Source organism: Puma concolor, chromosome A1, assembly GCF_028749965.1.
Source record: "Puma concolor isolate L17-30 chromosome A1, mPumCon1.1.hap2, whole genome shotgun sequence".
Lineage (NCBI taxonomy): Eukaryota > Metazoa > Chordata > Mammalia > Carnivora > Felidae > Puma > Puma concolor.
Window position 1 is genome coordinate 238,462,531 of NC_141667.1, and position 18,142 is coordinate 238,480,672.

Below are 18,142 nucleotides of genomic sequence, written 5' to 3' on the forward strand. Positions count from 1 at the left end.
TTTGTGAAAATGTAGGTTGATTTTTATTGCTTGTTGACTATGCATAAAGAAAACATGATTGATTTCGTAGAATTTATTCTCTTGACTACATGTTGAAAATCAGATCCACCTAAGTCCCCTTAAAACCTGAAGATTTTCTCGTGAGACCTGACACGCTGTGCGTTAAAATGAGTGCGTGGGTTTCAGTGATATAATGGGACCACATTGAACTTTGGGGGCATTTAGACCAATGCTGTTTCCGTGGGGAATTAGATATTCACAACTGAACAGCCTAAGTTAATTCCACACAGCAATTCAATCTTTCACTGTAGATTATCTACAAGAAAGAAAAGGAAAAGTCGCAGCGGTTCTGATGAAAATAAGTGTAGTGGAACAAACATTTCCTTGTTTGCTGTTGCTAGACGTCTGTGTCTCATAAGTAGACACCATTCTGAGAGCGCGTAGTTGCATCCTACTTCCGTTGGCACGTTTTTCCGTCCTCCGACTTCCCATCCACCATCTCGGTTTTATAGGATGTTAAGTTGCTCAGTGTGAAGGCCTGAAGTCGGTACCGTAAAGCTCACCGACACGAGGCAGGCGTTCGGTGGAAGATGCAGGTGGTTTAGAGGCAGACGTGACTGCTTTCGTGGCACGTCGTACCCGCGCCAGCCACGGACAGGTAAAGCTTCCCATCTGGACACACACAGATTTCATAGAGTTCTTGTGAGCTGCCGGCAGAGCCCTGAGTCCCCTGAACCAACTTGGGTAAACACACGGTTTCAGCGTCAAGCACGAGCTGTTTGGGAGAAAACAAGAGATGAAGTGGTCCAGTGGGATGAGCGGGACAGCATGAAACTCGTACCTCCAAATGCTCCAAACAGATTAGTTTTTTCTCCGCATAGAAAATGAAATGAGGCACGGGACTTAAGTCTTAGGTGATCATTATATGATCAGATTTTCTTTCTTTAAAAAAATTTTTAATGTTTATTTTTGAGAAAGAGAGAGAGAGACAAAGCACGAGCAGGGGAGGGGCGGAAAGAGAGGGAGACACAGAATCCGAAGCAGGCTCCAAGGCTCTGAGCGGTCAGCATGGAGCCTGACGTGGGGCTCGAACCCACAAACTGGGAGATCATGACCTGAACCAAAGTCAGACGCTGAACCAACTGAGCCACCCAGGCGCCCCTAATATTTATTTTTTTTTGAGAGAGAGAGACAGAGAGAGAGAGAGAGAGAGACAATCTGAAGCAGGCTCCAGGTTCTGAGCTGTCAGCACAGAGCCAGATGCGGGGCTCGAACTCACAAGCCATGAGATCATGACCTGAGACAAAGTCGGACGCTTAACCCACTGAGCCACCCAGGTGTTCCTTCACAATTTTTACCTGTGAATGTTGGGATTTCTGTTGATTTTGTTTTCCCAGAAGAGGCAATTACATTCATCCGATTAGCCACCAACCTTCCCTAGTTTCTAAAATATTTGAAACTCTGCTGCCTTCTCGTAGGTGTGGAGGAACAGCAGACACACAGATTAACGCCAACTGAAAGTGAGTAAAAGCTATTGGGGTTTTTGCTCCTATTCTAGTTGAAACTGAAATGTAAACAAATGGTCATTAGTTGGGGTTTGAAATTCTGGGAACGAAGAAAGAAGAACCCTCTTGAGTAGCCAAATCTCACCTACTCCAGGGCACTCTCTTGTTAGCAGGAATTAAGGTGTGTCGCAGGCAGGCCGAATGTTCTTCCTTGCAAACAAGGCTGGACTCTTCTTTATTTATATACTCTTATCTACAAACTCCAATCTTATTTTTTTAACTTTTAAAAAATTTTAAGTTTATTTAATTTGAGAGAGGGAGAGAGAGAGAGAGAGAGAGGCATAAAGGGAGGGAGACAGAGAATTGCAAGCAGGCTCCGCACTGGCAGTGCAGGGCCCAGTGCTGGGCTCGAACTCATAACCGTGAGATCATGACCTGAGCTGAATACCAAGAGTCGGACGCTCAACCGACTGAGCCATCCGGGTGCCCTCATGGACTCCGATCATATATATATAAACTGATGCGTGCAGTCTGTACTCTCGGGAAGTTGGCCACTCCTGTGTGAAGTAGTGGGTGGAACAGTATTAGAAGCAAAGCTTTGCCTTGTGGTCTGGGACACGGTCAGAGGAAAAGAAGGGAAATGTATACTGTATTGTTTTTAAACGTGGAACCTACTCATGCTATTGTCCAGTGCTTTGGGTTCTGTCTGCTCTCCTTTCTTATGGTTACTTGGTGATGTTTCTTTTCTAGTTATTTTTTTCCTGCTCTTCTAGCAAACCCTAGTCACTCAGTAGTCCGCATACCAGTTCCTTGCTCATCTTCGTTGGTCTTTGCGGGAATATATCTTGTGGGAGGCCAGACATCTCCTCACTTGGAGCTAGCTCCCAGTAAGAAGGGATAGCAACTTCAATTATGAGTCAGGCTGTATGCAATTATAAACATGACCTCATTGATGGAAACAAGTGACATTATTTCAAAATTAAAATCGGTATGTATTTTGTCAAGGTCATACAGTTGAAGTACGTAGTCACGTTATGATGTGGTAATGAGGTTCCAGAATTCTTGACTTCTCATGTTTGCATCTATCTGCTCCTGACACCATAACGTTTTAAGTTACAACTTGAAGGGGCTTCACCAGATGACTGTTCTATCCTCCTGGCAGGCTGCCGTTGGACAGGTCCTGTCCACACACATGGGCCACCTCTCATGGTCTACGTTTGCTACTACTGTCCCTTCCTGTTAGTATTAAATTGACATAATTTAAAAATGTTGTCACCCATATTATCACATTGGTATCGTCTGTGACTTAGTTAAGCAAGTATCATTTTCCCTACTTGACAAATGAGAAGACAGGTCCAGGTCCGGAGAGGCCTGTTAACTTCCCCGAACTCAAACAGGTAACCTGCGAACTGATCTGGTACTAGGACAATCAATATTGAGTAGCAAGCGCTCTACTGCTTTGTTATGAACTTTGGCTTGTGTCGGTGACGTTTTATCCCTGGACTTGAAGTTCCAGATGTCATCTTTCTTGTGGCTTTTAAAGCTCTTATTTTTCACATTTAACTTGCACGCAAACTTAATTTGGTGCGAGAAAGCATAGCGCTCTAGGCAATACGTGCTGGTGGCTGTCATTTATGGGGAGCTCCCAGTGACCGCCATATTGAGAGAAGCCGCATCCACAGGAAGTGGCTCGGAAAATCTGCAGTATTCTTTCCCAGATGAAAATAACAAGAGACTGGACAGCACAGATACCAGGCAAAGAATACTGTCTGGATCCAGTACAGCATAACTCTAACCGTTCTTGACTCTTCTTGAAATGCACGATTGTCTCTTGCCTTCTTTTCAGTCGGTTTACAGACGGCCATAAATTTAACGATACCTTAATGGATGTGAGGATCACCAGGAAATACACAACAGGAGCTGGCGCACTGAACTCACCATTCCATCACTACTTTGGAAAACGATATCCATTTGAGAAAGGGCCTCGATTTTCCCAGCATGAGCTTTAATATGAACACCCTTTGGGGCATCCATGCTTAGACTCCGTGTGGGAGACTCTAATCTGAAATGAGGTAAAGAAACAAACAACACACAAACAAACAAACAAAAAAACAGTATTAAAAATAATTCCCCAGGAATCCCTCACTGACTGAATGGCGTTGCATGAAAATATAACTAATAAAGTATAAAGCACCATCGTGTCATGCTTGAATCCCACTAGAGTGTATACGCCTTATTGACCAATCCAGAAATAATGTGTTAGTTTCAGTAAGGAAATTAACTTCCCATCAGTGAGAGTCTACGAAATCAGTATCCTCTAAAAACGGATAAAACATTAGACAGCCCTACCCCTACGTAGTAGTTTCAGATGGCAGGGTTAAGCACCCTGCATATTACACACCAAAAGAAAATGCTACTTGTGAAAACTCTGTAAAGCTTTCTTTTTAGTGAAAACTCACACTTGTTTGGGGGAAAAAGACAGATTTAAGGAAGGATAACATGTTCATTTGCCACCTGTTCATAAAATAGAATGCATGTTTAGCCTTGAGGTTTTGTTTTTTTGTTTTTTTTTTTTTAAAGCTTAGGAGGGTTACAAATGCAAAGATTTCTTTTGGGAAAGAAATTAACTGGTAGAGTTGATATACTGGCAGGATGGAGACTGGCCTAGGCTGGCTTTGTTTTTTGCAAAATCTATCAGAGTCTCCTTGGGACTAAGTCAAACATAGATACAGAGCCGGGAATATATGGATCAGAGAAATACCATTTGCCTCTGCCTGAAAAAACACTAAATTTCCACCAGATGGCACACCATGATCACTTGAAAGGTTCAACCCAAGGCAACGCCCGACCCAACCTAAGGCAACCCAACCCCTAAGTCTGGAAGGCTGATTTGACTGAAATGTTTAAAGATCAGTAAGAAGTGGAACAGGATACAGGGTACAGGTCTGTGATCCACCCACGGCAGGGTAAGATTAGGGTAGGCATGGGCAGGGGAGACAAAGGGAGCGGCTCCAGAGGACAGAAGTATCTAGATCGTTAATTAGCATTTGAACTGATTGAATATTTACCCCATAGACCTTTGACTCGGAGGAACTGTTACCTTCAATTGGCACGTTTTTTGTCTACCACTCTTTGTTACAGAAAACAAAGTTTCGTTTTTTTTTTATGTACATCTCAATATGAAAAATTTGATGTTACGCATTTTGAAATTTATATTTACATTGAGTACAAGAAAACACTTAAGAGATATGTATGGAATGTATTGGTCAAATTATGTTAAGCTTAGGTTATGGGCTAACAGTTAGATATATCCAGATGATTTGGTCTGTGGATTGCCTGCCCATTTTGCCACTTTGCCATCTGCTAATTATCTACATTTTTCCTGCCTGCATTGATAGAAAGAAAGGGAGGGGGGATGGGGAAGGAAAGGAAGGGAGAAAAGCATGGAAGCAACTTGCAGAGGTCTGGTCCCTTTCAGGCGAACCACTGGTGATCTTGAAGACCCTAGTGAAGGCAAGTGTGCTTCAAGATCAGTCATCAAACCACAAAATGACTCCACTAGTCAGGTCCATTAGTCAGGACCAATCACTAGTTCTTAGCCAGGTTATAATACGGTGTTTCTGGAATAGCAAATTTCTTCCCCTTTGCATCACTTCTGACCTTGAAGATGAAACGTATCAGTTCAGCACAAGTTAAGACACATTTCACCAAAAAAGGTTGTGATTAGACAGCTCTGAAGTACACATTTCCATGAACACGCTGACCAACAGTCAGATATAAAAGAACTTATTTTTTTCTCTTTTGTTATATTTTAGTTTGCCGGTTAGATATCGAGCCCTTTCTTCAAATATGAACATATAAATATTTACTCATGGCCGGGGGTGCCTGGGTGGCTGTCGGTTGAGTGTCCGGCTCTTGATTTCAGCTCAGGTCATAATCTCATAGTTTGTGGGATCGAGCCCCGTGCTGGGCTTTGCACTGACAGCACAGAGCCTGCTTGGGATTCTCTCTCTCCCTCTCTCTCTGCCCCTCCCCCACTCTCTCAAATAACTATTCAAAAAACATATTTACTCGTGACTTACATGAGGAACAAAAAGTTTTGAACACTGCTCCAGAAATACACTAAATAAATAAGCTGTGTGTGTAAATACACAAACATGCTCACACACAATTCGGGTTATAAAAATACATTTAATTAAGATAATGTGATTGTTAAAGCAGGTGAGTTTTAAGCTGTGTTCCTTTTTAAGTAAAGACACACAGAATTCAGTAACTTCCCAAACTTTGGCCCGTATTCATTTTTGAGTTTAGGGCATGTAACTGGTCAATCACATCTGATTATAAGATTTCTTGCTCATGTCATGTTAGTACCATTCAAACAAAGGGGAAAAGTTATTGAAACGTATGGATAATGTTTTGATTTCAAGCCCTTTCAGGCTCCCATTAAGCCCAAATTTTGCACAGAGGATGAGGGAGCAGGGAGCATAAACGCAAACTGACAAGAAAAGCTGGCCTTGAGGCAGCACTGGCCAAATCACGCAAGGGCTAGATCGTGTCCCCTGGCAGACCATGCCGACCGCTAGGCCCTGTTCACTGTGTTCGTCTTTAATCTAAACGTGGTGGGGGAAAATGCATTTAATTCATTTCACCCTTATTTATGAAGTCCCTATTATGTGCTGTTCTAGGTTTGTAGAAAAACAGGAGCAAACAAGGCAGACAAGCTTCCTGCCTTTAGGAGTCTAACATTCAAGCAGATGAAAGGCTGTAAGCAGAGGAACGACCCGATTCCAGCTGTGTTTTACAGACAAATCTATTAAGTCTGCTCAAGACAGATAAGCGGCTCAGAGCTCTCCTCTCAGTGCCCACTTACACATAAATGCTGGCTAAAATACAATGGGGAAACAAAATACATTAAAACACATACTAGGCATAAAAAACAACAAGCAAAGGGCATTTTCATTGTGCCAGAAACACAAGAAACTCCTAGAGTGATGAGTGGGAGTTGAAATGCTGGAGCCCTGGAGGTACCGGGCAGACTAATGCCATGTGGACTGGTATTTTAAATCTCTACAAGGAAGGAGTTGTGGCCAACTACGGGAAGGGGGTGGGGGTGGGGGGGGGCGGGACAGAGGTGTTTGGCAACGGGCTCTGGGCACACAGATGGGAGGTGAAACGCTGCATGGTAACAACCCTAAAGCAGGCTGCTCGTTCGGGGATGTGAGCAGAGAGTCTTCAATCATGCATTAGTGTAGAACCCAAACGCACACACTATTCAGGCCTTGCAGGAGCCCAACCTGAGAAATACTTATAAACCCTGGCTTCAGAACAGTGCCCCCTGCAGGGCCCGGGCGGAAGTGAAAGTGAAACAGACATGAAAGGCAAATGGAAGGGTCTCCCCGAACGCTTCTCCCAGATGAAGAGCCAAAGGGCATGAATGCCCAGAATTGCCAAACCACATGGGCGAATCTCTCAACATGAGGAACTAGAGATAACAGATCAGTCAGAAAGGGACTAACACGTAACTAAGTTCAGGGCATCCAAAGAGATAAATCAATGCTCATAGAACAAGACCAGAGTAGAAAAAGAAAGACTTAAAAACCAGGTAAGCAGGTGCGCCTGGGCGGCTTAGCTGGCTGGGCGAACGACTCTTGATTTTGGTTTTGTGTATGATCTCACGGTTTGTGAGATCGAGCCCCCAGTCAGGCTCCACGCTCCCAGCACGGAGCCTGCTTAGGATTCTCTGTCACTTCCTCTGCCTCTCTCTCGCTCACACACACAAAAATTAATAAGCGAAACTTAAAAAAAAAGATGAAAACCAAGGAAGTAGAAATCCATGAAGTAAAAAAATTGAAGTCTTCCGGCAGGCTAAATGGGAGGCGTGCCACATATGAAAAGTGAATAGGATGTTGTGAAGTGGCTTTGGTAATTCAGTGGAAAAACGAGAAATGTAAAATCTGAAATAGAAGTTTAATGTTTTTCAATGCATAAAATAAAGCACATAGAATTTCAAAGGGAACTAATGACTTTTAAATACAAATGCAAAAATATCTTTCAATGGGTGATACAGCAATTTATGAGCTTGTTTAGTGATGTATTAAATAAGATCTGGTCGGAGGTCTTCCAACTAGTGTAATTTCAAAGCAGGGAAGAGTGTGTAACGTATTCCGTGATGCTAGCTATAACCTTTACGTGATACTGAGGTACCTCTGGCTTCTACAGATGAAAAAGTCAGAGAAACTGCTGATACTACTGTGGTTTGTTGCCTCTCATTTATAGCTGAAGGAATGCAAAATGTGAATTGGAGGTCAGCGAAAATGAAGGATTTCTTTTTCACGTTCAAAATCATTAGCCCGCTAAATTCTATTCTTGGATACCCAGGGGATCCACAGACCACAAGTTAAGAACGCCTGTACTCTGGAGAATGAGAAGACACAGAAATGACGAGGTCACGGTTAATCACTTTCCAGAATTCACAAATAACAAGAGTTCCTAACATTGAAGTGGCAACCTAATACCCAAGTATGAATTAAGACATACCCGGCACCCAGACACTTGGCGGTAGAACTGCAAAACTTTGAGATTAATGAGGAATATTCAGAATGAAAATTGCTCACCAAAGACCCAAAAGTAATGAATAATATCTCGAGAATGCTGATGAAAATTTACCATCGGCCTAAAAATCTATCCCAGCTTAACTATCATTCCACTATGAAGGGACTAGACATTTCAGGCCCAGAGGGAAAAGTTTACTATCTATACAGTGCTTCTAGGAACTAAAACCAGAGGAAAAGAGTATTTTGCAAGAAGCAATATTTTGCAAAAAGAGTATTTTGCAAGCACCATCTAATGGTGGACATTAGGATAATCAACACACTGTGTGGGTAAAGCTGAATAGGTATTGCTTGAAAAACAGAAAACGGAGATATGAGTAAAAGCAAAGTGGGAACAAGATGGGAATAACTTAAAATTTTTTTTTTATAATTTGGGAAGAGAATGATAATCACTTAAACTTCATCAGGAAGTATTAATTTATCTCCATGCATGTAAAATATAAAGGGTAATCATTACAAGAATAAAAACGGAACCAGTAGAGGAAAATACCAGAGGGAAAATAAGGAAAAGCTTCTTGATCTAACCAAAGGTCAGTAAGAAGAAAAAATGAAATGAACAAGCACAGTAAATAAAACATAATACCACAGAAATATGTCAAGTATGTCAGTGGTAACAATCAATATAAATGGTTAATTCCCCTATTAAAAGTTAGGAACTTTACTGTAGGTAGGGGGTTAAATCTCAAATCCAGAAATTTGAGAAACTGAAACATAAGATATACCCCACACGAAAAACAAATCTGGTTGGATCAAAGACCTAAATCTGAAAAGCAAACGTGGTTGTGAAAGAATTCATTCCCTTCCTAATGCCCAAACAGTGTTTTCCAATACACTCAAGTTCCTAAGGGTTTATTTTCACTATTCTGTTCCTGGATGAAACTTCTTTTTTTTTTTAAGATTTTAATTTTTAAGTAATCTCTACACCCAATGTGTAGCTGGAACCCCCACCTCCAAGGTGCAGAGTCATAGGCTTCACTGACTGAGCCAGCCAGGCAGACCCCCTCCTTTTTTTCTTTGTTTTTTCCTGTTATTGGATGAAACTTTCAATTCTTTAAACTGTTTCCACTTGTTGAGTTGACGAAATGTACTATGTTTTGTTTTGCTATTTTATGACTTTTTCTTTTTTCTTGGAATTTCTAGAATTAAGGAAAACGAGCCACACCATAAACTGCCAATCACCATGAGGCACAAATTACTTTCACTATTTAAGTAGACTTGGAATAGTAATCTGTGATAAATGAAAAATAAATACTTGGGATGAGGAACGTGATTATGCAAGCTGTGTGAGATCAATTCAATGCTTCATTTGTTAATCATGCATTTGTAGACACTGATTTTTTATCAGTGAGTTGTTTCAAAAAACACTGAAAGAGAAGGAATTAAAATATTCCCAAGATAACACTTTCAGACCATATGCAAATATATGTGAAAACCAAGAATACATTAATAATTATCTAGGCAAAAACAGTTGATCAAAATTGACCCTTATAAAGGTAAAGGTTTAAACAGACAAATTTCTCCAAGAAGAAGAATTGGGGGTGCCTGGGTGGCTCAGTCGGTTAAGCATTCGACTTTGGCTCAGGTAACTATCTCATGGTTCATGAGTTTGAACTCCACATCAGGCTCTGTGTTGACAGCTCAGAGCCTGGAACCTGCTTTAGATTCTGTGTCTCCCTCTCTCTCTGCCCCTACCCCGCTCGCACTCCCTCTCTGTCTCTCAAAAAATAAATACGTGTTAAAAATTTTTAAAAAAATCAGTAAAAGAAGGATTACACTATTTTTTTTAATGTTTATTTACTCCTGACAGAGAGAGACAGAGAAGGAGTGAGGGAGGGGCACAGAGACGGAGACAAAGAATCGAAAGCAGGTTCCAGGATCTGAGCTGTCAGCACAGAGCCCGACACAGGGCTCAAACCCACAAACTGAGATCATGACCTGAGCTGAAGCTGGAAGCTTTTTTTTTTTTAATTTTTAATATTCATTTATTTTTGAGAGAGAGAGACAGACAGACAGACAGAGCAGGAGCGAGGAAGGGGCAGAGAGAGAGGGAGACACAGAATCCGAAGCAGGCTGCAGGCTCCGAGCTGTCAGCACAGAGCCCGACACGGGACTCGAACTCACAACCGGTGACATGACCTGAGCTGAAGTCAGACGCTTACCTGACTGAGCCACCCAGGCGCCTCAAGAAGAATTGCACTCTTAAGGAATTATATTTAAAAAATTAATCAGGCCCATATGGTTCCAGGGAGAATTCCACCAAAAACCTTCAGAGATCAGAGCATCCCAATTGTCAACAAATCATTCCAGAACACTGAAAATAAGGGAAATCTTCCCCATTCTTGAAAAGCATGGATAACATAGTTACCCAAACCTTACGAAAATAGCACACAAACAAGAAAGTTACGGACTGACATCACTAAAGGTATATGAACGCGAAGGTTCTAGATAGAATATTGGCAGGTGGAATTGAACACCAATTTAAGAAAAGAATGTGCCGTGACCAAGTAGAATTGATTCCATGAATGCAAGATTGGTGTGGTATGAAAAACCCATGAACATGATGCACTGTATTAGTACATCTAAAGAACACATAAACATGACCATCTCCACAAGGGCCAAAGAGTCTTTGACAAAGTCTAACGGCCATTCAACACAAAATAGAAAATGGTATTTATCTGCTTTATAAAACACGTATTCACATCGTCTTCGTGGGGGAACACCGGGGGCATCTGCATTCAGACTGGGAAAAGGCAAGGATTACACTACGCCCACGTCTTTCTCACGTGGTGCTAACAGTGCTGGGACATGGGATGAGATATCAGAAACCAATCCGAGACACAGAGTTGGAAAAGAAGGCGCAATAGTATATTTATCTGCAGATGATAGGACAGCGTACCTGAAAACCCTAACGAGCCAACATAAAACTGACTCAAAGAATAAAAAGTTTGGTAAGGTTGTTTATATAAAATTATCACACGGCAATCAGTAGCTTTCATACCCACAGTGGTAACTTGTTAGGGGATATAATCGCGACAAAGGTGAGCTTAGGGGTAAACTTTTTAAAAGAAAATCTTTATTTCTGAGAGACAGAGAGAGAGGGAGAGAGAGAGAGTGAGCGAGCAGGGGAGGGGCAGAGAGAGGGAGACAGAGGGTCTGAAGCTGGCTTTGAGCTGACAGCAGAGAGCCAGATGTGGGGCTTGAACTCACGAACTGAGGTCATGACCCGAGCCGAAGTTGGATACTCAACTGAGCCACCCGGGTGCCGAGCTTAGCGGTAAACTTCCAAGAAATGTGAAAAACATGCATAAGGAAAACTTCTAAGTATTCCTGAAAGGGCAAAAATGGATTTTAACAAATGGAAAGACATCCCATGTTTTTCGGGTAAATAATGACATAAAGATGTCAGTTTTCCCCGAGTTAATTTATGAATTTAAGATAATCCTAATAAAAGAATATGCTTTTCTTGAACTAGATAAGTTAATGCTCAAGTTCGGAAAAATAAGCGAGAACTGGCAGAGAAATATTGAAAGCTACAAGGGTATGTGTGCATGTGTGTGACAGAGAGAGAAGAAGAGAGAGAGAGAGAGAGAGAGAGAGAGAGAGAGAGAGAGACTAGTCCTACCAGACATTAAACTGTATTTTATAGGGGCACGTGCATGGCTCAGCTGGTTAAGCATCCAAGTCTTGGTTTCGGCTCAGGTCATGATCTCATGGTTTGCGGGTTTGAGCCCCATATCAGGCTCCGTGCTGCCCGTATGGATCCTACTTGGGATTCTCTCTCTCCTTCTCTCTGCTTCTCCCCAACTCAAAATAAATAAATAAACTTAATAAAATAAAATAAAATAAAATAAAACTTTATACCCTATTTAACAAGGTTGGGACTAGGACCTGAACAGGAAGACTAGGGGAACAGAACAGAAAATACACAAACAGACGCACGTGCATAGGGAAATTTAATAGATGATAAAGGTTTTATTTCAAATCGTAGCGACAAAGGTGGAATTTCTAATAGATAATCTAGTTGCTGGCTCCGGTGGCTGGATGACTGGAAAAGATAAAATTAGACCCACACTTCACACCTGATACCTGATACAGGAATAAACTCTAAAGGCATCAGGGATCTAAAATGTATCGTAATGTAAAAGGCAAGACCAGACAAGCAACATGCCTGACTTCCTCTTTCTGTAAGGAAAGTTTCAAATTATGTCTTAAAATCCAGATGTAATGAATGAAATTATAAATAAATTTGAGTGTATAAACATTAAAAATAGAATGTTAACAGGAAAAATGTTAATATTCAGAATATTTTATATTATACTTTAATCCCTACAAATCCACTAAAATTTTGTTTTAATGTTTATTTTGAGAGAGAGAGAGAGAGAGAGACAGAGACAGAGACGGAGCACAAGCAGGGGAGGGGCACAGAGAGAGAGAGGGAGGGAGACACAGAATCCCAAGCAGGCTCCAGACTCTGAGCTGTCAGCACAAAGCCCAATGCGGAGCTCAAACCCATGAACTATGAGATCATGACCTGAGCCGAAGTTGGACGCTTAACTGACTGAGACACCCAGGCGCCCCTCTACAAATCCATTTTAAAGAGTCATTAAAGAAGCAAAGGAGATGGAAGGCAGTTCCAGGAGAAGCAGCCTTAAATAAAAAGGGAACGATTTATAAGATCTGAAGAGAAGGCTGAGTATTTAAATAACAAAATAAAAATGTGAAAGATGCTGAACCACACTAGTCCCTAGGGAAATGAAAAGTAAAATAACACAAGATAACATGAAACAGATCATCAAGTCTGACAGTGCAAAATACAGGTAAAAAGGTGAGGAAAGACAGACCCTTACACTGCTCGCGGAGCAACAAATCGGATCAGGCACTTTGAGAGGAACACTGGCCAGGTTTGGCAAAGTTCAGTATGTTCACATCCCAAACCCACGCTTTGTAAAACTTGGTTGAATAGACAACTCACAGCAGGGCTCTCCGTCCTAAAAGATATCTGAAAAACTACGCACCCGTTACACAGTTTTAAGTTAACGTTGTGTTTTTCGTAAGTTTAAGTATTTACAAAAGATATCATTTCTACATATTATACACACCGTCATTTTGAAATAACACTCATCGCTTTACGGTGTATTTGATGGAAACTAAAAATCACGGAGATTCGATAACGACCTCCTTTGGGTTACAATTCAATATGCTAAGATTTTTTTTTTTTTTTTTTTTGCTTAAATTGTCCAGCTGTGACTGGGAGTCCTTCGACTGGGAGCTCGTTCATTTGGCTCCTGGGTCTTTTTGATGTACCCTCGCTGTTTTGATTTTTGAGCACGGCTTATTCACTGGCACTGCAAAATGTTCCAAATTCATCTTCTACATTTGCTGCCCCCGTCCTAGAATGAGCCATTTCTTCAAAGAATCCTGATTTCTTTTATTGCAGAATGAGATGAGGAACCAACTGCTGGGTGACACGGAATTTAATTACCTGATCTCTCACTTCTCGAATTTCTATTCTGTTATTTTTCAAATCTGCCATTTTCATACGACTGTGACATTGCCTAACCTTGTATTCAAAATTTTGTTCTCTTTGAGGGCACCTGGGTGGCTCAGTCGGTGTGGCATCCGACTTGGGCTCAGGTCATGATCTTGTGGTTTGTGAAATTCCCGATGGGCTCTCCGCTCTCAGCATAGAGCCCCCTTCAGATCCTGTCTCCCTCTCTCTCTGACCTCCCCCATCTGTTCTCTCAAAACTAAAAATAAACATTAAAAAAATTTTTTTTAAAGAATACATTTTTTTCTCTTTGAGCCTTTTATTCATATCTTTTAAAAATCTCTCACTTTGCTCTCTTACTTAGAGTTTCAGGGGGTAACTTGTAGTGGCTGCTAATTCTATGTCTTTGCATTATTATTATTATTGTAGTAAACGCATCTTCAGCAATGACTGTCTGTCTTCCATAGGTGTTTTTATGTCATGGGTAATGGGATACTTTCTTCAAAGTAGTTGGACCTCAGTGCAGTTTTTAACATTAATTTTCCAGCTCTGAGATCTTATGAGGTAGTGTGGATATAGTCCTCCTGTCTTGGCCAAGCAAAGGCCTGTAGTTCCTGATTTCTTTTGGGTCACCCAACCCAGGGCCCAAGATGGGTTCACAGCATCTTTAGACTACCAGGCAAATTTTCTACAATAACTTCTATGGGAGACCGGGGTGTACAGGGCGTCTCAGCCTGAGCATTTCACACACACTAGGCTGTGGCTTGGCATCCCGTCCCATAATACATTAAGGTCCCGGCCCCCCATCTCTATGGGATCCTGATTCTCTAGCAGTACATTAGCTCAGCTCTGACAATGAATTTCCTCTTTGTTACTGAGACCTAAGGATGAGCTTGTCTCGCTTTCTAGCTGAACAATGTTTTATAAGTCTACAATACAGATTTATAAGTATTTATTTCCTTCCTCCCTCCCTCTCCCCTTCCTTGCCTTCCTTCCTACTTATTTATTTATTTAGAAGTAAACTCGTATTTACAAGTGTTTGAAACAGGAGCAAATGTTTCCGCGTCCTCTCCTTTTACCTTACCTAATGAAGACACACCTGTATTACTGGCCAGGTGCTTGGCATTGTTTCCGGCAATTTACAAATAGTCACTTAGTCAATTGCCATCACATCCCTATTGGGTTGCAGAGTTTACCCTGTGATGTTAATGTTTCCCGATTCCTTAAGTTTTATTTCAAATGCTTCCTTCCCTGTGACATCATCTCAGATAACCCCGGGAGGATTTTGAGCTTTTTCTCCTATGCCCTCACTATATTTTGGACTTTCATCGGAGCAAGGAACTATATTGTTCTAACTTGTTTGCCTATTTCACTTCCCAACAGACTTTAAAATCATGAAGAGCAGGATCCATGCCTTTTATTAGTGCAGAACTAGCATCTATCCTGGCACAAAAACACGTCTGGTACATTTTTGCTCAATTTTTTTAAAAAAAACAATGAATTCTGGGGTGCCTGGGTGGCTCGGTCAGTTAAGCGTCCGACTTCGGCTCAGGTCATGATCTCACGGTCCGTGAGTTTGAGCCCCGTGTCGGACTCTGTGCTGACCGCTCAGAGCCTGGAGCCTGTTTCGGATTCTGTCTCCCTCTCTCTCTGCCCCTCCCCTGTTCATGCTCTGTCTCTCTCTGTCTCAAAAATAAAAAATAAAAACGTTAAAAAAAAAAAATAAGTAAACGTTAAAAAAAATAAAAAAAAAAAACAATGAATTACATCACATGAATGAACAGCAAGTCAAAATGAAGGCAGCATGTCAGAGTTCATACTGTCCTTGTGACTGATTTTGCTATAAGAAATGCAAATCTAGTTTAAATACAAATTAATTATCTTTTTTCTTAAATAGTAATTGTCACCCTTCTCTATCATTTGAGCAAATATCAAAATTTAAATTTGTGATATTTACACATGTATATTTCAGAGATATATTTGCAAATGCATTATGATCGCAACCCTACAAAATCCACATTCTTTCCTTTCAGGATATTCTAGAATCATTTTCACTGTACTTGGGCCAAGAATAGTAATGGTACTGGACTCAGAAAGAAAAAGTGGGAGAAGGTTTACAGTAAGGATTTACAGAAGAAAATATGACTATCATATAATCGATTAGTGGAGCCTGGCTGTAAATCAAAGGATAAACCACTCAGGGGTCCACTTAGCTGGTGGAGACAATATAGTCAATGCACGTGGGCTTTGGGGTCAGAGCTGAATTTGGATGATCTTTTGGACACTCTTTAATCTTTGCTTAGAACACGCTACTATCTTGATCTCAGTCTTTCTGTTTTATAAAATGGGGATGAAGCTGATAATTTTTAGGGTCGAGTTGATGATTACTGAGATAAACTCTGAGACAGCATGGAGCACAGATGCATGACATTCAGGACATGTTAGCTGATACCTTCTAGCTTTACCCCATTCCTCCAGGAATTCTTACTAGTTCGTTATTTCCTCAGTCAATTTGGTTATAATGCCTGGGTTATGTGACGTCCCGCAGTATGTCACGTTTCAGAAAGCAAGAGGATACTTGTCTGCCATTTCTTTTTTAGCAAGGGTCTGCTGTAGAACAGGCAGATTTATATCCTGATGGACAACATAGGATGAATGGTTTAATTTCAAGTGCTGTATCTTTTAAAACAGTGACATTTAGTTCAAAAAGGAGTTTGGTACCTCTACAATTTGTATGATTTTATAATTTCAAAATGGTTTTAATGGGATTATGTTTTAAAGATATTGCATCACTTTTGTATCCTAGAAAAGTAAAATGTTCTTCTTTCCTAACTATAATAATTCTGTAATATTGATCTTATGACCCTTTATCAAAATTAATGAAATTGTTCTAACGTAATTAGAGTCACAATTTATTTTCATGCTGCAAATGTTCTCTAAGTGGGTAAGATAAATTAAACTCTCACTTGCTTTTGACTAATATTTAATTAGGCATTAAAGATAAGAGAAATGCTTAATTTCCTTTTATTCCATTTAGTGTGATTATTCACTTGGTATAATACTGATAATAAAAATGATTATGTGTCTTCAACTTCCAGTTTACAAAATACTCTTAACCTAACAGCTTATTAAATCTTTCCCAGAATCCTTTGAAATATGTATTACTACCAGCATTTTATAAATGAGAAAAAATAGTTTCCAAAGTTTAGTTTGGCCAAGGTCACAAGGCTTCTCAGTGTAAAGCCGGGACTGTACTTTATTTCTTCTATGATACATAATATATTAGGATGTTAATTGTTCTGCCTTTATTTCAAGTTCAAATGATTTTGCTATAAGAAATGCAAATCTAAATACAAATTAATTACCTTTTTACTTAAATAGTAATTGTCACCCTTCTATGACTATCATTTGAGCAAATATCAAAATTTAAATTTGTGATATTTACACGTGTGTATTTCAGAGATATATTTGAATATAATTTTGAGCGATGCCTTAGACTTTAGACATTTGTTTTAAAAAATAGTATTTGGGGGTGCCTGGGTGGCTCAGTAGGTTAAACATCTGAATCTTGACCTCGGCTCAGGTCATGATCTCCTGTTCATGAGTTCAAGCCCTGCATTGGGCTCTACGCTGGCATCATGGAGCCTGCTTGGGATTTTGTCTTTCCCTCTCTCTGCCCCTCCCCTGCTCGTGTGCGCACACTCTCTCTCTCTCAAAATAAATAAACTTTCAAAATAACTCAATAAAAAAAAGTCTTGATTTTGTTATAAAATACAAATATAATATTGGAATAAATGTCATCGGTAGTGCAGTGATAAAGTGAAATACACATAGGCACACGGAGACCCTGTATGAAGAATCCCTTTGCATCTGGAACTGGGTGACTGTATATCTTCTGACATTAGGTAAAGATACACATTGTTGAGGACGTTATCCTAAGTGAAAGGGCCGGTCACAAAGTACAAATACTGTATGATTCCACTTGCGTGAGGTGCCTAGAGGCATAAAATTCCTGGAGACAGAAAGCGGGATGGTGGTTTCCAGGGTTGGTGGCGGGTGAGAATAGGGACGAGTTTACCCGCCACAGAGTATCAGTTTCGCGAAATGAAAAGAATTCTGGAGATGGGTGGTGGTGATGGTGGCACAACAGTGCGAATGTACTTAATACTTTCGAACCGCACACTTAAAAGTGGTTAAGGTGGTAAGTTTTCTGTTGGGGGCGGATTAAGCATAGGGAATCTGTAGCACTTTTTAGTGTCCTTGGATTTTAGTAAGTTGCCACTAGCTGGTAAGTGGAACATGATGAGAATAAAGACGGTGAACGGAATAAGGCAGATGCTGGTAATAACGGCTAAAATATTATTCCAGCACATATCCAGGTGCCTTCCATACAAGGGTTTAAATGTGAACAGAATTCTTACCTCAGGTCCTGAAATGGGTCGGCTCTGACGAGTGGGGTCTCCACTGAATGTTCAAAAAGGGCGCCTTCAGGCCCTAAACAAAACCAGAGATGCAACTTTGTACAGAAGTCAGATAAA

At 40.7% G+C, this 18,142-nt stretch overlaps 1 protein-coding gene across 6 annotated transcripts in view; it reads right to left on the bottom strand.

The window, feature by feature from the left end:
• Window positions 1-18,142, bottom strand: part of SGCG (sarcoglycan gamma) — a 129,257-nt gene continuing 111,115 nt past the window's right edge. For 4 of the 6 annotated variants that reach the window (XM_086715205.1, XM_025924472.2, XM_086715195.1 and 1 more), the window contains 3 exons: window positions 18,026-18,098; window positions 3,444-3,567; window positions 1-775 (listed from right to left, as the gene is read on the bottom strand). In XM_086715205.1, coding sequence (XP_086571331.1) covers window positions 602-775; window positions 3,444-3,567; window positions 18,026-18,098 — 371 coding nt within the window. In that variant the 3' untranslated portion in view covers window positions 1-601. Of the gene's footprint in view, window positions 776-1,303; window positions 2,063-3,443; window positions 3,568-18,025; window positions 18,099-18,142 lie in introns of those variants that run through there. The other 2 variants (XM_086715189.1, XM_086715191.1) reach the window with 2 other exon arrangements.